This window comes from Larus michahellis, chromosome Z, assembly GCF_964199755.1.
Source record: "Larus michahellis chromosome Z, bLarMic1.1, whole genome shotgun sequence".
In the NCBI taxonomy this organism is placed as follows: domain Eukaryota; kingdom Metazoa; phylum Chordata; class Aves; order Charadriiformes; family Laridae; genus Larus; species Larus michahellis.
In genome coordinates, this window is record NC_133930.1 from 84,463,696 (window position 1) to 84,485,749 (window position 22,054).

The 22,054-nt window shown below is 44.3% G+C and overlaps 1 protein-coding gene across 1 annotated transcript; it reads right to left on the bottom strand.

Annotated features, from left to right (window-relative positions):
* Positions 1 to 6,071: 6,071 nt before the first annotated feature.
* Positions 6,072 to 21,051, bottom strand: ARRDC3 (arrestin domain containing 3). Its single transcript, XM_074569029.1, has 8 exons — positions 20,523 to 21,051; positions 17,393 to 17,474; positions 13,805 to 13,952; positions 12,449 to 12,551; positions 11,794 to 12,050; positions 11,196 to 11,358; positions 10,225 to 10,379; positions 6,072 to 8,929 (listed from the first exon to the last, which is right to left on the bottom strand). The coding sequence occupies exons 1-8, from the start codon at positions 20,800 to 20,802 to the stop codon at positions 8,873 to 8,875; spliced, it is 1,245 nt and encodes a 414-aa protein (XP_074425130.1). The 5' UTR covers positions 20,803 to 21,051; the 3' UTR covers positions 6,072 to 8,872.
* Positions 21,052 to 22,054: the final 1,003 nt, after the last annotated feature.

Sequence of the window (22,054 nt, forward strand, 5' to 3'; positions counted from 1 at the left end):
ACAAGCTACATTGCTCTTAGGTTTGTTTTTCTGTGTTTTGTTTGTTGGGTTGGTTTTTTTGGGGTGGTTTTTTTTTTTTTTTTCACTCTTCATCTTTTTGCAACAACACTAGCCCTAAGGCTTCTTGGGGGCCTGGGTTAAAATTTACGAATGTGCAACTTTTTAAAGGTCACCGGAGCGCTTGCTCCTCTTGTCAACAACTTGCCTCACACAAGGGCTGGAGAAAAGCATTTGGTTCGGTTCCTGGGTACGATTCAGAGCACCCTGGAATAATCCCACAACAGCGTTTTGAAACCCCTTATTAAAACTGTCACCATATTTAGAAAGATCTATGGGCTGCAGAAACAGAACATCTTCTTATAAGGTTGGAAAATACAACAGTGCACCCGAGTCCAAAATGTCCTTGTCTGAACTCACAAGATCTCTGTTTTGTGTAACCAGTTGACAAGACTTCTGAACCACAGGAACCAAAGCTGTGCCTCTCGGGCAGCCTGATCGGTCCGCGTGTGCCTCGCGTGGGTTGCGTGGACCACATTGTCCCCGTCGGGGAGGTGGAGGTGGTAGAATCATAGAATCATAGGATCGGCTAGGTTGGAAGGGACCTTTCAGATCATCGAGTCCAACCATCAACCTACCGCTGATAAAAACCACCACTAAACCATATCGCTGAGCTCTATGTCTACCTGTCTTTTAAATACCTCCAGGGATGGTGCCTCAACCACTTCCCTGGGCAGCCTGGTCCAATGCTTTTTAACCCTTTCAGTGGAAAATTTTTTCCTAATACCCAATCTATACCTCACCTCGCACAACTTGAGGCCATTCCCTCTTGTCCTATTGCCCGTTCCTTGGGAGAAGAGACCGACCCCCCCTGGCTACCCCCTCCTTTCAGGGAGCTGTAGAGAGCAAGAAGGTCTCCCCTCAGCCTCCTCTTCTCCAGGCTGAACACCCCCAGCTCCCTCAGCCGCTCCTCACAAGACTTGTGCTCCAGACCCCTCACCAGCTCCATTGTCCTTCTCTGGACACGCTCCAGCACCTCAAGGTCTTTCTTGTGGTGAGGGGCCCAAAACTGGACACAGCACTCAAGGTGAGGCCTCACTAGTGCTGAGTACAAGGGGACCATCACTGCCTCCGTCCTGCTGGCCACGCTGTTCCTGACACAGGCCAGGATGCCGTTGGCCTTCTTGGCCACCTGGGCACACTGCTGGCTCATATTCAGCCAGCTGTCGACCAACGCCCCCACGTCCTTTTCTGCCGGGCAGCTCTCCAGCTGCTCCTCCCCCAGCCAGTAGTGTCCGTGGGGTTGGTGTGACCCAAGTACAGGACCCAGCACTTGGCGTTGGTGAACGTCACACCATTGGCCTCAGCCCATCCGTCCAGCCTGTCCAGATCCAGCTCAAGCTGGGGCAAGCTGCTCCATCAGAGGTTCCCAGAGGGCTCTCGCTGCATTCAGCAAGGGGCTTCCCTGTTGCAACGCACTTATAAATGGCAGATTGCACTGCTGGGCTAAAGATACCCACGTGTTGTCCGGGGGTGAGATGCCTGACTTCTCTTTCGGCTGCTTGGATGCTCTGGGAAGAGGGACCAGCGCAAAATTTGTGTTCCTTCCGTCTCCCTGTAACATCCACAACTTTTCTTCTTCCCCTCCACATCTTCTTGCAGTGAGCCGAGGAGAAAGAAACGACTTCTGGGAGCATTTTGTATTTATCAGCTAGTTGTGCCGGGAGCGTGAGGTTTAGCACAGCGGAGCCGGCCTCGTGCAGCAGCAAAATAAATGGAAGCAACGTGCCGCGTGTTCGCTGTTTCAACCCAAAACGGGCTCTCGAGTGCATTCATTCTTGTTTCTGCTGGTAGTGCCAAAAAACTCGTTAGTATTAAAGCACACAAAATCATGGAAGGCTACCAAATACGTGCCAAAGAAAGGAATGCATTTTGAAATTACTTTCTGATTGCTAATGGTAAGCAAAAAGGGTTAGCACGAGCGTACGGTAAGGTAGCCTTCATTAAAACCGGGTTTCCGTATGTTAGCTGCATCAAAATGATGTTTATAAGCCATTTAAAGCTTTACTTGGATTTTTTTGGGGGTGGAGGGATAATTGTGAGACAGTGGTAGGACGTGTTATCTCACAGGTGAAAACGATACGAGTTCACCACACTGTACTCTGTTATCAGTCGTTCCTGTGTATGCTTTTAACCTGTGATAAAATCACCTTTGAGTAAATTTGCATCCACTCTGAGATACTTCAGGGTAAACGGTGCTGAAATACGTTAAAACAGTTTCCATGCTGCAACTGCCTATTTACTAAGTCACAGGTAAAGGAAAAGTAAGTTTTACGCTAGGAATTCCCAAGTCTTCTATCTAACCACTGCTCCTGGTGGTTTTCCAATAAAAAGATGGTTCTGGGGAGAAAACGTATAATGGCTTTTCCAGCGCCCTCTGGGAAGGCATTTCAGGTCAGAGAAGGTAGATGAAAGGGATTTTCTGCGAGGAAATCCAGCTTTTTATGATTGGTGCCGTTGCATATAAGAGCAAATACAAGCACAAAAAAGCAGCAGGATGTTCTGAAGCGTTGAAAACTTTGAATAAAATACAGGAAAGGGAAGACAGCAAAGGGATTAAGAGGAGATTGTTACCTCCTTTGAATGACTTTGAATTATATGGGGAAAAAAAAAGTGGGGGGGATCAGAAAGAAAAGTAATCAGCGCCTTGTGGTTTCAAAGTTAATTTAAACTACATTGTCCTACTTCTGCGCAGGCCAGGTATTGCTTTCTTCATTTGTTTTGTTTGGGATGATAGCTTTACGTGGTACGACTGATGGATTGCTTTATTGCTTCAGAGGTGTGCAACTCTGTCACAATAAATGGTGTCTGATGCACTAAAAAAATAATGGGCAGCAGTAAAAACGTCTTTTCTGTCTTAGCCTGTTAAAAGATAGGTAAGAAGCCCGCTTAGTTTAATTTATGGGAGACAATTAAATAGCTGTAAAACACTGATGCGGGTTTCTCTTTGTTTCCACCACGTATTTCATACTCAAATAATTTTTGAAGTCGGAGCTGGGGGTGTTTCGGTGATCTATTCCCTTAGCAATCGTAACCAGGAAAAACGGGCGGCTTACAGAAGAAACGGACCGGTGCTGACAGACTTCAGCTGACTTTGGGCAAGCCCCCGAACAAGGGTGTAAAATAATAAAAAAGTCATTTGTTAATCAGAAGTCATTGCCTGGTGAATACTCCACACCTTTGACAGAGCTACCGAACCTCAGAGGGATTTATTAGATTCTGTTTCTCAGCCGATGGGCAACCGTGACAGACTCTCCCCAGATGTCGCCGTGATGATCTCAGGTGGGAAGTTTCCCTTTGATTCCACGCAGCCCAGTGACAGCAAGGCCTTGCTTAGATCTGGGCAATTGCATTGATTTTCAGATAAAGAATATTAGGTTTTGCAATGATTTTTTTCCCCTCTTCCTACCTTCCCTCCGTGTATTCAGCTGAAAACAAAATTATCTTTTTTTTTTTTTTTTTTTTTTTAAATTGTATACCCCTACCTCCCTAAAAATACGTCTCCTAAACGACTTTTATGTTAAAGCTCTCACCTTTTCTCTTCTCTCCGTCATTATCTTTCATCCCGGCATGACAAGCATGCATGATAGCAAGGTGCCTGAAGCAAACTCAAAAGGCAGCGTCCTCCTGAACTCCGAACCTTCCCCGTTATGAGCGGGGTGAGGTGACACTCGGATTTCCTGGCAGCACCTGGCCTCTACTCAGAAGCCACCACTCTGTCCTAACGTCCACTAGGTCAGGAGACAGGGAGATCCAGCTCTAAAAATAGCACGCTGTAGCCAGGTGGGGGAGTTCCAGGAGTGAATGATTGCCGGGAGAAGAAATAGGTTACTTTTCTCCTATTTCCAGGATACGGTCTGGAGGGCAGGTGGAACGTGCCTGGCAATGTGCCTTTTGCAAGTGGCTTTCACTAAAAAAACACAAAACCTAGGAGCTGAAGTCCACAGTAACGGTCACGCAGAGCAACTCCTGGTACCTCCTGAGGTCTCTGTGGACCTCTGAAGGGGGCGGCCTGCTCAGAATCCACGACTGGCGGGAAGCCTGGACTCCACGTCCCCAGGAGCAGCTGTCCTCCTGCAGCTACTGAAAATCTACGTCGGGCATTTGACTATCTTATAGAGTTGCCCATGGCCACGTACCTCGAGTCACAGGAGCCGGTTCAAATCGTCAGCATTCACCTGGGAAAAGAGGGTTTTCCTGCAGAAAGCCACCATTGGTGGAAGCCCAGCTTCACGCGCTGCTTCTGGAGACCCTTCGTCCCTTCTGCAGCTGGGCTCCTGCTTGTGGCCGTGCTGCGGAACGCTACGGTGGATGGGGTTTGTGGTGTGACAGTAGTTCATTTCTGCAAAACACAAAAAGGCTTAAATCTAGAAAGGGGTTAAAAAGTGCTAGATATAAGTTTTAGCTAGGTAAGCGCCAGAAAAGGTGCTGATCGGTTTTGCAACATGGCCTTGTGTCTCTCAGAAGCTCCAGTGCATCGTAACTTGCTGCCGCCCTTCTGTACGTTTTAAGGAAAGCTAATGTGGAGGAGCCGTTAGTTTTACATCCTGGTGCAGCACAGACTTCTATGTGCACACAGGTATCTTAAATATTCAGGAAGAAGAGACATTCGGATTTAAAAAAAAACGTATCTCGAAGAATGAAACCCTGATAATTTCCAATTTTATAATAATGCTGACAACAAAGCTAAGCTTAAATCAATTGTTAAGTAGAGGTGCTGGTCTAAAAAGGTGAGATTTCGAGAAAATGTTGCACAAAACTGCTAGAAGCACGTGTCTCTCAAATGACGCTGACGCTATTTTAAATTCTAATGCTGCCCCAGAGCATCAGACAATTGGTAACGAAGAAGGGTTGGGCTGGCATTAGATAAAAGATGCGATGATTGTCACCTAGCTATGAAGATGAACAAAATGAAAGATAATCCTTCAGTTTGTGTTTCTTGTGGGGTTGAACCAGAATTCAGGCAAACCCGATTGACTGTGTTATGAATAGGGGAAAAAAAACCTTAAAAAGTCCACCTGGATTCCCCATCATTGGCAGGTACAAATTCAAAATTAAGCTGAAACACTGTTTCAGAGAGGAAGGTCCTGTGTTATGTACGGAGATGGATCAAATGTTTGGGCTGTCCACGTTTGCAGCCACACCACTGAACTGAGGGTACAGTACGATGGGAACGGCGTGGTCCCCAGTACCCCCACCACCAGGAGAAGAGGAGCAGGTCACGCCGGCCACCTGAGCCCCTGGCCGCTCGCCCGCTGACCCTCCTCTGAGGTCAAGCGACACGTTGACACCGAAGGATGACGACAATCCCGTTTTGTCAGAGGTTCAGCTGTGCGTGGTATGCGGAAATGAGATGCCGCAGGCAGGGCCTCGCTGCTGGCACGCCGGGGAGCTGGAGGAACGCCTTGCACAGCTCCACCGAGCGGGGCAGAGGGCGGGTGGGCACGCTCAGCGTCTGCTCACACCGGACCTGCCAAGGGAACGGCAAGGGGCACCTTCTCCACCCCACCTCCCCAAGACCCATTTCCAAGTCCCAGCTGCAAACCTGACCTTTGAAGTCATCCCCCTTCCCCAAATTCCTCCCAGCCCCACCAAAACGCACGTTACCCCCCTCCCCGCCCCACAGCCAGCTTCATGGAAGACACCAGACGCCTGAACTAGGGCCACCACAGGTGCGGCCAGCGTGTCCTGGAAAGGCATGCATGTCCTGACAGCTACTGGCACTTTCTTTTTGTAGGAAAGCGTAGTTCCACTGCCTGGGACCCGGCCCCAAGAGTTCACCAATGTAAATAAAAGGGGCCTAAGGTGCCGGAACTGGGCTTTTGTGGTACTCAGTGGTTCTGGAAATAGCTTCTCACAGTCTAGTTTGAGACAGGTAGTATAAGTCTTCCTATAGTAAGCTCCTGTATTACGTGATCCTTGTGGTTATTATTTTATACATAGACATGTTTCACATAAAAATACTTAGGTCACGTATAAAGACTTATGACCTACAATGAAAACATTTAAAGGCCTTTTTTTTAAAAAAAAAAAGAAGTTTATTTTCCACAAGGAAGAGCAATAGGAAAAATTAAATTGTTTTCCACATATTGTTTTCTTGAAACAAGAGTCTACAAGGACATATTCAGCACCAAAACTAAAAACAAAAAAAAGAAAAGTACAAACAGCCATAGAATATAATCTATAAAGCAAACATTTAATATTGCACTTTGTTTCTCTAATGTTTGGATTTTACTTACTTTTTCCTAATTCAGATCAAAATTCTATATCAAATACTGGGCTAAAACTGTGAACCTCATGTTTTATAACGCTGAGAATTGACCAATACTTGTGGAAGAGTAATGCCTCTGAACAACTTAACAACGTAATTTAAACTGAAAGTCTTTTATTTGACAAGGTTACAGAATTTTTCACTCTAATCACAAAGGCTGTGATGCCATGTCCATTACTACAATATTGGTCAATCCTGCTCCATATGCAATTTTCCATTATATTGTGATAAGCACTTTAATGCTATGTGTATCAGCAATTGTTCCCTAGTCTGTTAAAAGTAATAAAAAAGGAAAAAAAAGTAAAACCACCAAATGCCCTTTTATGCCAACGATCCCATCAGCTTTTAAAATTGTCTGGTTGGAGAGGGTAGAGGGAAGGGACATTCACAAAATTGGCCTAATAATGTAAGACATCACCCAATTTCCTTCTCGTCCACTACTCTAGCTCAAAGCCCAAGCCTTTTAACTGAATCACTTAAAACGCGACTCATTTTATCACCCTGTTGTCATTTTTGAAACATGAAATTATCATTCATGTTCTCATAAAGGCCACTTATGGAAAAGCCTATTTTGTCGCATTTATGAAGCCTTAAAAACAAGGCAGAGTTTTTAAGAACGCGCACCGCACAGTAACACCAGCCTCCCCTCTCCTGCTCCCTTCTGAGCTGTTTTATTGCACAAGGATAGATACTTGATGGATTACATCTTGATTTGTTTAACTCGTCAACACCAGAAGCGTGTCCCTTTGTCCATAGTCTCTGTGTTACACGATTTCTGAAAAGGAAAGTTGACTTTTGTTGCACATCTCCAGCATGTAAGTGTTGGTATTTGTGTTCGCACATCTAATGGCTCCACTGCACTCTTTTTCTTCCTTGGGGCACACGCAAGGGCGAGTGCGCTTTCCATGTAATTTCTCTCATTCTGAACAAATACACAGTGAACAAATACATGTTCTGTTTGTTTTAAAGCTCTTGAGAGTGCAACAGAAGATGCAATCATCAAAGCAACTCTAGCCGCTATCTGAGTATGGCTGGTAACACGGATCTTGCCCAGTTTAATTATACTTCTAGTCTTACTAATTTTACAGTATCATAAACCCTGAAGATAATAGAAAGTGCACAAACTGAGCTCTTAGCATAGTCCAAGCTTTTCCTGCAGTTTGAAATATACTTTCTACTAGAGACTCATTAGATATAGAATTTTTTGGGATTAGGTAACTCTATATAAAAATAAATTTACTTTCCCTTCCCATCCCTACTACTTGAGATATCGATCTGTCTATGACTCCTAGACAGCGTAGGACTATTTCCTTTTAAAACACTTTTGAGGCTGAGCTGGTGTCTGCTGGTGCTGCTTTCATTTGTGCCTTTTTTTTTTTTTTTTTTTAAAGCTTCACAACTTGAACATAGAATCATAGAAATGTTAGAGTTGGAAGAGACCTTGAAGATCATCTAGTTCCAACCCCTCTGCCATGGGCAAACACCTTTTTTTAAAAAGCAGAAAGTGAAATGAGAATGAGGGTGGGTTTTGTAACTTTTGTGTATGTCCCTATTCCAGCTCTCCCTCTCAAATAAAGAATAAAAACAAAACACAAACACAAAACAAAAAAAGAAGTAACTCAACAGTGCAACATAACAAAACAAATAGCATTCCAACAGTTTGGCAAGTGATGAGTTCACCTGAGATTAAGTGATTTTTAGGCAGTCTGTAACAAAATGCTGCTTTGCAATAATAGTAGAAAGGCAACAAATTCTTAAAAGAAATCAAGAAAGTATACAATCTTGATGAAGTCTATAAGTTTCTTTCTACTAACTCTCCACCCCCCACCCCACCCCCACATCTGTTGCTTATCTACTACAGTAGGCTGCAAAACATACAGCAAGAAGGATTGGCTTGAAGGCATTTGATGTTTGTAAATAAATCCACAATAGGATCCAAGCTGGAGAGGTGATACATGATCAGCCTACTAGGACAATTCTGAGCATGTGCATATGCAGGTAAAGTCCAGGCTACATTAAATTAAAAAAAAAAGAAAAGTCAGTGCATTTGTCAAAGTCTGTTGCTGTTGGTTTTTTTTGTCAAAGCTTTCTTTTGCTCCTTATTGTGCGGACCACAAACAAGTAAGAGGGGGTAACAACAGTCTGGCAAAAATGAGAAAAAGCTGTAGTGACACTGAACCGCACAACGTAAGCAATGCGCATGTGCAAATTTCCAAATCATAAGAGGAAGCCATCCCTCTCTTACAATGTGGTTTGAGTGTTTTGACACACATGACTGTAGGGTTAGTAAGGCTGCTCCTAGTATGTGCCAGTATTTAAGGGGGGGGGGGGGAAGAAAAAAGCTCAGGTCTTCAAGCATGTGGAGCAGTCCTACAATGTTACCATAGGCTTCGAAGCACAATCACAGGTTGTTTTCATTTATTCACCATACAGGCAAGCGCAAAACCACTTCCCTTGAAAGCATATCTCCACTATTACTCCTTGACCTTCAAGACGGCAGGTATGATTCAGAATCCAAGCCAAGTCAGCTTTCTATGGATTCCTTCAACGAGAGGGGCAAGATGGTCTGTCATCTGTGGGCTGATCCGGGTTTGGATCAATCTAACCAAAGGAGGGAAAAAAAAAGAAAACAACCCAAGGTATTTTTAGAGTCAGTCACTAGAAATAAACCAGTCCAAACAAAACCCCACCAAAACTGACAACTTTAAGACAACTGTAGTGATAAACAGCGTTCCCAATCCAAAGGTTTTTCAAGTAACAGAAAAACCTCTAGGCAATTAGACAAAACTTTGAATGAAGAATTAGTAACTAAGTGTAACTAGACATTTTAAACTACAGGTTGACGGCAATTTAAGGATAAGCACAAAAAACTAATAAAAAACTTGAAAAAATCTGCTTTAATAGCACAGAAATCTTTTGAATTATTTACCATACACTAAAAAACCAACTTGACTCATCACTAAAAATGCAACTTAAAAATTATTTAATTGGTATCAGAAAACGTTTTGTGTCAAAGTTATCAGTAAAAAGTCATTCTATGTTGAATTTACAAGTAATTAAGCCTCAAACACTCCACAAAATGTCTCAGAAGGTCATGTGTTCCACACCTTACCTCTTCTGCCTTTCTACAAAAGGAAGAAGGGGAACAACATTCTAACTTTGGTCTCCAAAACCAAACAGAACAGTATAAGCGTACAGTATGTAGTTTAGTCAACATTCTTATCAAGTAATTTTATACAACCACTTTTAAAGGACAAAAAAGGCTTCTTTCTAAATCTTTTAAGCACCTAAAATGAAAAGGGCTTAGGAGTGGTATTATAGGGTTAAGCTACAGACCCATCCTCAAAGAAGCCTCCAGCATGAAAAACCCATGACCCTCTTTGCCCACTCAATAGCAGATTAGTGTTTCAAGACAAGAAAACGACGACAAAAAAAAAAAAAATCAACTGTGGGTGAATTCAGGTAAGACTTAGCCAAAGACAACTTTGGGAGATCTTCCCAAAGGAAATTTTGAAAGTTCTACAAAAATAGAACCAAAAATGGACTAACAGTAGTTTTAGAAAGTAGAGCTGAAAAACATTTGCATATTGTGCATCTACAGATCCAAAATGCTGGTGTTAATCAGTGTAAAGCATTATATACATAATGTATAAGTCATTAAGAGGGCACACAACAGTCTGGAAACTCCTACGAAGTATTAGAATTGTAAGGAATTCTGAAACTCTTGATGAAATTCACCCACACTTTGCCAAAACGAAGTCACCTTGTCCTCTGTTCATCATTTTAATGATTTCTCCTGATGTTAGGAAGGAGCAACAACTTCCTACGTTTATTCCGTAAGACAGAATTTAGAGAAACAGTGAAATTAATCATCGTACTGTGTCTGAGGTACTTACTTCTGAATAGAGGGGTGGAGGCAGAAATCGGAACTCCTGGATGTATGCGAACAATGGTCCGGGAAGCGCTCTCTCGAAGTCATCACAAGCACCTATGGGTGCAAGGCTGGACTGTCGTTGCTCCTCTGTGACCACTTCTGCATAGCTCGGAGGTGCTGCAGGGAAAATGCACACGCAGTTCGAACAACAAGTTCTTATGCATGTCAAAATGTATAACATGATAAATATTAAACTTTTATCATTGTAAAATGCACCAGCAGGTAGGTAAATTAGTTCCGTAACTTTTTAACAGTTATTGAACAGGAAAGGGAGGGTAGGCTGTTTTGTTTCATTTTGAGATCATGCTCAAACCCAAAAGCAGACTCACTACTGCTTACCGAGGCTTAATTACCCCCTTAAAATTTAAAGCATATTCAGAATACTGCATTTCTGTACAGGCAGGAATGACAGAACATTGCATTCCTCTGGACTCCACAAATTCGAGTCTGGGATTTGTACATAAAGAAGGAATGTTTATTAGATATATGAAAACAAACAGAAGGAGATGTTTTCTCCTTTGACCGAGATTTCCCCTTGAAATGAACTACATTCACAAAGCCTTGGCTACTTAGTCCAGTGAAGGACACCGTGAACGGCTATTACGCAGGTTACACTGCCTTATAACCAAGGATGCAATTGAGATACTGGAGGCAGAAGTAATTCTGCACAGATACAATGGCATCCTGCGCTTTTCACTTATGCCGGCTTCCAGGCAGCTGGATTTCACTGCTTGTCCCTGAGAGAGGAAAGCAGGGAGGGAACTCTGTTCTTCTGCAGGGGCCAAGCAGGTGGCAAGGAAACATCCACAAGGGATTTCCTGTGGGCTTTATTATCAAGGCTGTAAGTTGGGTGGGCTTGCACGACAGCAGTGAATAAAGCAGACAAATCAAAACGGACTACCAAATTGACTGGGATTTGTATTGTCAAGTTACCTTCTGGTCTTTCAGGCAGTGTCAGACCAAGCCAATTCATGTTCATGCTACACTGGCTGCTCACACTCGATGTTCTGCTACCAAATGGGTGTAGAGGAATGGTACCAATGACCAGTGGTAAATTGAGGAATAAATCCATGGCACCTGGAATATCAACATATACCTAAAGAACAACAACAACAAAAGGGGCGTATGATTAAAACACAGGTATATGAGCACTTCATAATAATTACAGTAAGGCCTCTGTCCACAGAATTTTCCACGAGGAACTTAAGTTTCTCATTGTCTGTTTTAGGCCAATGCTCCTATGCAGACAAAAAGCTCCCCGAGTCAAAAGCAGCTCAGGATTCTCAATTCTTAATGTGAGCCCTCACATGGAAGCGTAACCTACTCGTAACACATTTACTTAGCTGGCACACCACAACTGTTTTAAGAAGATGCATGATTTGAACTGAATTTATGTACAGAACTCCTGCCAGGACACTGATACCAGGATATGTATTTCTTCTGCCCCTAGTTAGCACAAATGCTTTGTTAGCAGTTTGCAAGGAATGATGGAAACTACTCATGCTCAAGTGAAACAGACCATCCAACATACCATCAGTGAATACTCCACACGGATTATACTACAGTCGAGGATTGAAGGGGAAACAGGTGGTATTTTCAACTGTTTGCCATTCCAGGTTTCTGTTTTGCCAGATGACAAGGAATCCCCACGCAGGTTGGCAACAAGCTGTTTGACTTCCTTCATTTTCCCTTTGGCATAAAATGCCTGCGTTTGGTAAATGGCTGCCTTTGGCACCACCACACGGGAAGAGCAGTTCTCGATCTCAGCAAAGATCTGAATTGATTCACCTGAAACAAAACAGAATTTCATGTTCTTTTTGTATTTATAAGGCAGCCTAAGCAAATTGACACATTCTGCTTATTGTTCTAATGCACTGGATGCTGCTGGCATTGCTCTGCCTTGAAAAACATCCACTGATGCTAATAGGAATAGGATCATTACGAGGTAATCTAAAGGAGAAATGCACAGGTCTAACAGAAGCAGGTGTCCTTTGACAAGCTGGAGACACTGCTAGCATTAGGTAACAAAATTAGTCGTAGTTAAGAAAATATCAAGAATATTGCTGAGTACAGATCGAGGTGGCAAGAACAGTTTAAATATTTCGTTTATACAAAAGCAGTTAAGTACAAACTGTCATTTTACAAGGGAAGGAAAACCATTTCCTATAATTACTTCTATTACGTACCTGGGGTGTAGCCCTTCCTTTCAATTTTGGCACTTAAGGATATTGGGCCTGAGGTACAAAACCAACAACAGAGAGTCTTTTCTTTTGTGCCTGCTTGGGGTGACTGCAAGAAAAGAAGAACATTGTCTGTTTAATTAAGAGTTCCACAAATATCTTTACGTATTTTAATCAACATGAAAAATTATTTGCGTAATGTACTACTTCTTACGTGCCTTGATAAACACAGCAAGTTTTATTTAGAGGAGAAAACTCAAGCAATTTAAATAGCACTGTGCAGATACAAGGTTTGTTCTAATTCCATTACTCATTAGCAATACTTTTTCTGTTAGACTTCGTACCACAGTCACACTTAGAACGGTTTTAATATATAAATACTGTGTAACTTAAGAAAAGGCTTTACAGCCTACATATCCCAACATGTTGTTGGCAGGGCTTTTCATTTACCAGTAAACTAGAACATCTTTCCAATACACCGTATTTCAGAAACAATAACTAAGCTGAGGTACTGTAACATTGACTCCTGCTACTTCCTCTGTTTCAGAATGATCCTGCTACATCTATATTAAACAGACTGTTATTTTACATGGTATCAGCGTTTAGGACTTGATCCAAAGCCCATTAAAGTCAAATGGCAGTCCTTTGATTTTAATGGAATTTGCGCAAGGCCAATGTCCCTTTGCGAGTGTGATTTTTCACCCATACACACAAGAAACCTATTTCAATGGACTTTGAGGTTTTTTTTTTCCACCTCCATAGATTGCAATTTGAGAAGGAGGAGGAAAAAAAGAGAAAATGAATTTTAGGCCAGATTGAAATCAAATCCTCATTGAAATCAGTTATCATACTGAAATTATTTTAATGAAATGACATCTTGCAAAAAGATTATACAGAATTGTGATAATTTCTCCCCATTGGTAGAAAACTATCCATATGGAAATTATCAGTTATGCACACCAGTACATTTTTCACTTTGCATTTTTAAGTTAGCAGTCTCTCAATATAACGTTCTTTTAAACTTCACTGTTCCTTCCACAGATTAGTCTTTATTAAAAATCAGAGGAACAGTTATAAAAATTTTTCTTCTTAGTGACATTTTACAATTTAGTATTATCAATTTAAATTGACAAAGACATTTTATGTATCTTAAAAGTGAAGCAACTCCAAGTACAGGAAAAGACAGCTCTCAAAATACCAGTAGTTACAGAGTTGCTGAACTGATGTAATACTTAAAAGATCAGCTGTAACTAAACTAGCGAATAAATATTAGGTAAAATTAGATGTGGATATTGTTTCAGTTATTATACTTCATTATTTTTATGCCAGAAATAAAGAATGAGTAATTCTGTCAATTCTTACCAGTAATGAAGGAGTGTTGATATCTATATGTTCAAAGACTGTAAATTCCTTCTTTAATTTTACTGGTAGAAACCAAGGCCTATGCAATTCGGCTTTCACCCAATAGCGCACACTGCCATGTCTGCCTTCGAATGAGGTAGCAAGTGGTCTGTGCAGGACACAAAGGTCAAAATTGAGTAACATCTTTCTGTCTAATAATGATACAATTGATCAGATCAGGGATTAGTATATAGAGTTGCATCTTTAATGCATTTTAGTATTTAATGCAGCGTAACTTATTTGCAAAGTTTCCATATCTCAGAAAAATTCAAGATTAAAGATGGGAGAAAAAATCATCTCCAATTCATCCTGTTATAGTTTTGCATGGATTTTAAGAATCAATTAAAGAATTGTACTAGAAAATGCCAGCAGAGTACACATTTCCTTAAAACTTAAGAGGCCACTTTTGCATTTAGAGTAAAGCACACCCTTTTAAAGACAAATTAAGACTACCAATTTAAAATTAGCATTAGTATCAACCAATTACTGGTTCGGATGCTGTATTTTGTGAATCACTGTCTATTGTTTACTTGGCTGGTACCTCAGTGTCAGGTTTAACTTTAACTCAACACTTTTTGTTTTGCTTTAAGCAGAGTAAATATTTCACTTTAGAGTTCTGAAGAGAAAGGCTGTTTCGAGCACCTTCTAATTTTCCTCTACCCTGATGAGACCAGCTTAGAACATTTATATTGTATGTGGATGTACATGCATAAGCATATATGTACATAAAATCATCAAGCCTATTTTGCTCTGAACTTCGACAGATGAAGGAAGTGCCTTTTGGGAGCTGGAGGAACAACGATGTGGAAAGGATCTCCCAACCTTTCACCATCACCTTTTTTTTCCTGTAACATCATAAAACGAAAGACAAGTAGATCTTTATATTCCAGTTATCTCCAATTAACAGCAGGTTTCCATAACTTATTTTTATACAAGGATTTTTTTTTTCTATTATATGATATTTTGAATGGCTGAATGGCAGAGCTCAGAGGGCTGTGACCAGTTGCACAGGCTTAGTTGGAGGTCTAGAACTAGCAGCATCCCTCATGGGTCAGTACTGGGTCCAGTCTTCTTCTTCCATGATCAAGTTTGCTGATGACACAGCTGGCAGGAGTGGGTGACACACCAGAAGGCTGTGCTGCCATTCAGCAAGACCTGGACAGGTTAGAGTGCTGGGTGGAGAGGAACCTAATGAAGTTCGACAAGGGCAAGCGTAGGGTCCTGCACCTAAGGGGGAATAACCCCACACACCAGTACAGGTTAGTGGCTGTCCTGCTGAGAAGATGCTCTGCAGAGAAGGACCTGGGAGTCCTGGTGGACAACAAGTTGCCCATGAGGCAGCAGTGGGTCCTTGTGGCCAAGAAGGCCAATGGTCTCCTGGGGTGCATCAAGAAGAGTGTGGCCAGCAAGTTGAGGGAGGTCATCCTCCCCCTCTACTCTGCCCTGCTGATGCCACATCTGTAGCACTGTGTCCAGTTCTGGGCTCCCCAGTTCAAGGACAGGGAACTGCTAGAGAGGGTACAGCAGAGGGCTACAAAGATTATCAAGGGATGGGCACACCTCTCTGATGAGGAAAGGCAGAGAGCCCTGGGGCTGTTCAGCCTGGAGAAAAGAAGACTGAGACCGGATCTCATCAATACTTATCAGTATCTACAGGGTGGGTGTCAAGAGGATGGGGCCACGCTCTTTTCAGTGGTGCCTGGTGACTGGACAAGTGGCAACAGGCACAAACTGGAACACAGGAAATTCCATCTCAACATGAGGGAAAACTTCTTTGAGGGTGCCAGAGCACCAGCACAGGCTGCACAGAGAGGTTGTGGAGTCTCCTTCTCTGGAGACATTCTAACTCTGCCTGGATGCATTCCTGTCTAGCCTTCTCCAGGTTAACCTGCTTTAGGAGGGGTTGGACTAGATGATCTCTGAAGGTCCCTTCCAACCCCTACGATTCTGTGAATACACTGCAATATATAAAAGTTAAACATAAATTATTTGCAGAACTTCCGTGTCTTCCACAGGGGATAATACCAGCCCTGCAGTATTTTACTGGGATGATTCTTTCAGTTACAGGTTTGACTTCTCTATTTGTGCATCTGCAATGTTTACTTTTTTTTCCCCTCCAACACTCCAAATGAAATGATTTTCTCATCAGTTTTCAGTGTTTCATCCTGCCCCATATTCTTCAAGGCAAAAACCAGTAAGACCAATGTGTATCTTCTTTCTTTACACTGTTGCTCTGTAAGTTTAAGTAAATTTTGGAAGTATCCTATGGACACAAAATACCAAGTAAATAGGCAGTGTGAAACTTCAGGCTTTTAATGTCAGCTTTTTTTTTTTTCAGTATTACCAATTGCTAATTTCACAGTTATTCCTTCAGGTCACTTAAAAATAACCTGTGTTTTGACCAATGCTTGTGATATTTTGCTGGCCATCTGCTTCACCTGAAGCTAAGCATTTCATGTTCATGTGTAATTTTTTTCTTTAACAATCTCCATGTATACCAGTCTTCTCCACTGTTGCAGTTAAGTCTTGTGCTCTCCACTCTGAAACTGACCCATCAAAGTTTATCACATGCAGGTTCTGCTAAAACCAGTACCTCTAATAAACAGATGGTTTACTAGCTTCAGTATTAGGTACTGAGCTATTTCACAAAAGACACTGCCAACTTTTTTTCAAGTGTAATGACTTCGCTGCTTGTTTGGTTTTTTTTAAAAAGAGAAAAAGGTTCCTTTTTCCATCCATGTCCAGACCTCCCCTGTTCCTGCATCTTTGATTTTATTGCAACTTATACTTTTAGCTAACTTCTATATTGGTAACTCCTCTATGTATAAATCTTCCATTGACAACGTCGACAGTATACATTTCAGACTTGGGGGCAGGGCAACAATCTTCACCTTAATATTTCTGCTGTGACTCTTGCTTCACCTTTACTTTCTGAGACAGATGGAATTAGGTACGGGAATTTTTCTTGCTTCATCCACCCAAACTTCTATGTATTTCTATCCAGGCTTTCTACGTCCAGGCCAGCCTGGGTACGTACATTCAATTTAAAGAAGAACAACCTCCTCTTTTATTCAAGTGTAGTTAAACTTGCCACATCTGTTCCAGACCTCGCCCAAACAATTCAGCTGTGATCTCATCTCTAGTTCTGCTGGTCTGCATAGCTCCAGTGAACTGTTTGTTGGGCTAGAAGGTATCTCAGCCACCCTGCAGGACTCCAGTGATAGCTCAAATTCCCTTCCCTCCTCTTGGGAAGGCATAAAGTTTTGGAAGACCTAAAGAGTCAGGAGGACTTGGTCAAAAGAAAGTGAGCAACTAACGGGGCAACAATGAGCTCCCGTTTTGTGGAAATTAAGAAAAAGACGAAATAAAGGAAGTGCGTATCAGTTTAAAAGCAACCTCTTCAGTTTAATGGGATTATGTCCTCCGCTGCATGTCAGAGCACAATTCCTACTACCATTGAAAAGGTTTCCCCCTCCACCCACAGCAGGAGTTTTCCTCAGGCGGGCGGGCAGCAGGGCCCGAGGAGGAGGATTGCGTGCCAGTACTTACGTCTGTGGAAGCTCGAAGCTGAATGCATATTCGTGCCTTCCCGAATGGATGGTGTGAAGGCCTTCTTCTGAATTGTCATCATCTAGGAGAGGGGGGAAAAAAAACCAAAACACAATGTTTTATACCACTTGCACACATTTTATACGTTACACAGGCTTCTCTTCCAAAATAAAATGGATTTACAGATGCGTTTACAGCACTTAAGAACGCTGTGTCCCAGAAACAATGGTCTCTGGTCCATTCGTATTAGCAGCTGGAAGCAGGGCCAAATCTTACCTACGGAAGGGTAGGCAAGACTGCCCAATTCATTTTACAGAGCAGCACAGGTTAATTTACTTTAATTTATAGTCCCGCCTCTGAACACTGACACAGTTCAACTGCTGCCATTTCAAGGCCTGCCTGAAAGATCTGTAATGGAAATCATGCTTTCCACTGCGATTCCTAGTTAAAATTGAAGAGATGGTTCTTTAACAGCATTAAGCGTTCTGCACAAAGTCTGCTGCGTAAGATTAAATTTAGTAATTCAGCTTCCTTTTATCTCCTGCCTGGCAACAGCGTCCAGAAATTAGTCACCAAAAAAAGAAGGGGGAGGGAAAGGAAAAAAAAAAAAGGGGTGTACACACACCACCTGGAAAGTACCAGACAAATTCAGGGGCACAAAAAACGGCGAGCTGCCCAAATAACACTGTCTAGAGCTAAACTTTTTATTTTTTGGCAGGTTAAGTTGATCTGGCTTGGACAGCAGAGACCCAGATACTTGCTGGTTCCCCCAAGAAAACTGACCTTTGCTTATGGTCATGGTTTCTTGTGCGCCTTTACAGGCTGCAATGAATTTGCGTTTTACTCCAACGCAATTGCCATAAAACCAGAAAAACGCTGACTCCATCAAAATAGAAAAGTTGAGAGAGGGAAGAAAAAAAACCCGTGCATCTCACACATAAAAAGGGCTGGAATAATAAAAGGGGAGATACAGTGAGACAATACAAAAAGGCTTATGTTTAATGGTGTGAAGCATTAATGGAGGCACGCAGGAGGATTTTAAGTTCCCACTGTCCCCCAGGGAGGCCGAAAATCTTTAAAAAATAAAAGAAACCAAAACAAACAAACAAAAAAAAAAAGAAGAGCCCCCACCAGCACGTTATCGGCAAACGCACCTTCAGCCCTCAGCGCCGCGGAAGAAATGTCAGGAAAACGCGCCGAAAGGGCGAGAGAACGCGTTATCCGCGTGAGGGCTGGGGTTTCTTTTTCAAAAAAAAAAAAAAAATTAAAAAAAAAAAGGCAGGGGGAGCGTGGCTTTTCGGTGGCAGCTGCCTGTCCCCGCGGTCCGGTCTCCTCCTCACAGAGGAGCTGCCGTTCCCCCCCCGCCCCGTTCCTGCCAGCTCAGCAGTCCCGGCCGCGCTGTGGTAAACAAGTGCTGAGCTGTCAATCAGGGGCCGGGCTGCAGCAGGAGCCGACCGGCCTAAACCGGCGCGAGCGGATCCCCCAGCCAGCCGCCTCATATACATTACGGTATACGTTACACCCGCCCGCACTCGCTCCGCAGCGCCGCCCCTCCCCTCAGGGGAACGGCACCGGGGGAGCGCGGCGGAGAGAGGAGAAAAAAAATAACAAAGGGGGCGATGGGGACGTGACCGGCGGCAGGGCGTCCCGCCGCCCGCCCGAGCGGGGTCTTCCCTCAGGGGGAAGCGCGGCCTCCCCGCCCCGCTGCCGGCCGGCGCACGCCGGCTGCGGGCAGGGCAACCTGCTTCCCTTCACCCCCCGCCTCCCCCCGTCCCCATCACCCAATCAGCGGCTGGCATCGCCTTAGCAACAGGCCAACAAACGCCGGACAGCCAATCAGCGAGCGGGAGGGGGGCGGGGCCTGCGCCGCCAGCTCGGGGCTGAGGCGCCCGCGGCGGTGGTTGAAACGCGGCCGCGAGGGCCGGAGCGGCGGCAGGCAGCGCCCCGGTTCTCCACCCTACACGTACAGACCACCGGATACCCGACACCTACCCCCCCGCCCCCCCATGCCTGCCAAGGTTCTGTCAACCCGCCACCCGGAGGTGCGTGGAGTTTCGCCGTTCCGAAGGCAGTAAGGAGGGTCGGAGGCACCTCGTTAGCGAGCTGTCCGTAAGGTATTAATTAAAAAAAACCCCACCAATCAAAGCGGCCACCCCCCCACCTGATTGCCACAACGTTGATTCCAAAATCGCTTGGTAATGGGCTCGCTGCCGCCTGTGTTTTATCCCCTCCCCCCGCGAAGGATGGGGAAATATCCCATTCCTGCAGTAAATATGCTGCATATTTAAAAAAAAAAAAGAAAAGAGAAAGAAAGGGCAAGCAGCACCAAAATTACATAACCGGTTTTTAACATTTATTTTCTGGTGCTGGGGAATTAAGTCATCGCCACCACCTGACGCGCGCGCGGCCAATCTGCGCGAGGCGGGCGGCGCACCCCCCCCTCCTTCCACCACCCCCCCCGGACCGGTCCCAAACAGGATTGAACCGCTTCGAACAAAGGCTGCAAACTTGGGGGAAAAAAAAAAAAACACATTAAAAAAATCCCCCCACACCACAACACTCCCGGCTCCTCACCCGGCCGGGGATGGGGGGGTGCGTGTTCTGTCAGTCCGGGGGGGATGGTGGTCCCGGCCTCCCAAATTTTGGGGAGAGATAGCGTATGTCCAAATATTCCCCGCGGGCTCTTTTTATCTGGCAATAAAGAGCCATTCTTACAAAAAAAAAAAATCAATAATCATGCTTTCTGTTTTTTTTTTCTTTTTTACGCTTTCGCTGTATTTCGGGGTTTCATGGGATGCTGGCAGCGAGGTCGGTCACTGCCGGGCTGGTTTGGGGTTTTTTGTGCAGTTTTCCCCCACGGGAGGGACAAAAACTGCTAATGTTACTAGGGGAGGAAAAAAAAAAGAAAGAAAGTAATAATGCATTTTTAAAAATGAGGTGTTAAGGAATGGCCGTGCTGAAGGGCAGAGCCCCTGCAGGGACGGTGCAGCTGCATCTCTAGCACCGAGGTCCATCAGATATTGAAGGTCCCCGTCCTGCTGCCCCACCGACGGCGAACTGCAGACGTTCACATGAAGAAAACGTGCAAAAATGCCCCCTTTTCCCCAGAACAAGAAAGGTAAGCCCTTACCTCTCTCGTGACCGATCAGGATGTCCTTATGGTTGAAATACTCCACTTCTTCGGTGTAGTTCTGTGTGTAGGCAGTGTTGGATCCAGCATTCCTCGATTCGGTCCAGCGCACTTTCGCGTGTCCCCTGGCGTGGATTTTCAGAGATTTCACCCTAATTTCCCCCGTGACTTCTAAATTGACCCTTCCTGAGACGGTGTCCCCGCTGGAGTAGACGGGGACATTGCTGTCATTCAGACAGTCAAAGCTTATTGTCAAACTCTTCACCTTCCCCAGCACCATGGTGGTTTTTTTTTCTTGGTTTTTTTTTTTTTTAGCAAAGTGTAGAAAAATAGACTGTAAGAAAGGAGAAAAAAAAAAAGGGGGGTGTAAATAAACCCCCAAACAAAAATCCCCCAAAAACCCCTCAGGCCGAGGGCGGTGGTGGCGGTCCTGCCCTACAGCCGGCTCATGGGGGCGGCGGGAGCCCCGTCCCGGCGCGGGGGGAGCGGCGGTGCCGCCTGGGCTCTGTCCCCACAAAGGCGCTGCCGCCACCGGCCCCGGCCCTTATAAGCCCGGTGACAAACAAGCCCCGGCGCGCAGGCGCCGCCACGCCCCCCTCCCCCGCTGGCCACGCCCCCTCCCGGCCACGCCCCGGCCGTGTCCCACCCCCACCGGCACCTTTTCTGGGGAGAAAATACAGAAAACGGGGTGTGACCTTCCAGCGCCGAGCTAAGCAGCGGGTCCCTTCTCAAACGCGTTTTGGGGTTTTTTTTCCCCCATGCCCCTTCTCCCCTTTTTTTTCTTCTTGCCCACCCCCGTGGTGCCAGTTCTTGGGTTAAACGTTGTCGGTTCGCTCATTTAAGGCTGCACTGCTAATCCTTGCTGTCATCCCCCGCGACGCAAGTTTTCCGAGGAGGTGTGTGTCATGGTGGTCGGTGACCTTCCATAAGCGAGTGCGGCCCACCACCAAAAGTTCAGACTTAATTTTTAAAGCGTACCCCTATATTTACTGTTGTGTTTTTTTTTTCCTCAAGTAATAAAAAGTCATTCATTTTTCCCCTGGCCCGACACCTGGTGGAGGTTCTCATGCTTTTTTTTTCTATGACTGAAGATGTTCGGCTGTGTTCTGCTAGTGGGTTAGGACTTTTTATGTTTTTGCACCATCTTGTGGTAGCCCTTCATACTTGCTTAGACCATAGAATAATAGAATCATTTAGGTTGGAAAAGACCTTTAAGATAGTCGAGTCCAACTGTAAAAAGAGAACTTGCAAGAGAAGCAGAGGTGTTTTAATTCCTCTCTGCTAATGCTTTTCCTTTTGCTCTCACATTTTCAGATGCAGTTGGTCTCATGCATGTGCTTATTTGCACGTTTTTCCTCTTTTCAACAATCTGAAAGATAATCCCATCCTCCACGAGTGATAGCAACCACAGCTGCACGGTCTGCAGTTGCTGCAGGACGTGTGAAAGCCAGAAGCCAGGTGGGATGCAGCTTCCATTCATGGAGGTCAGGCAACAGCTCCTGTCCTTCCAGTTTTTGGGGTCATTCCTGCCA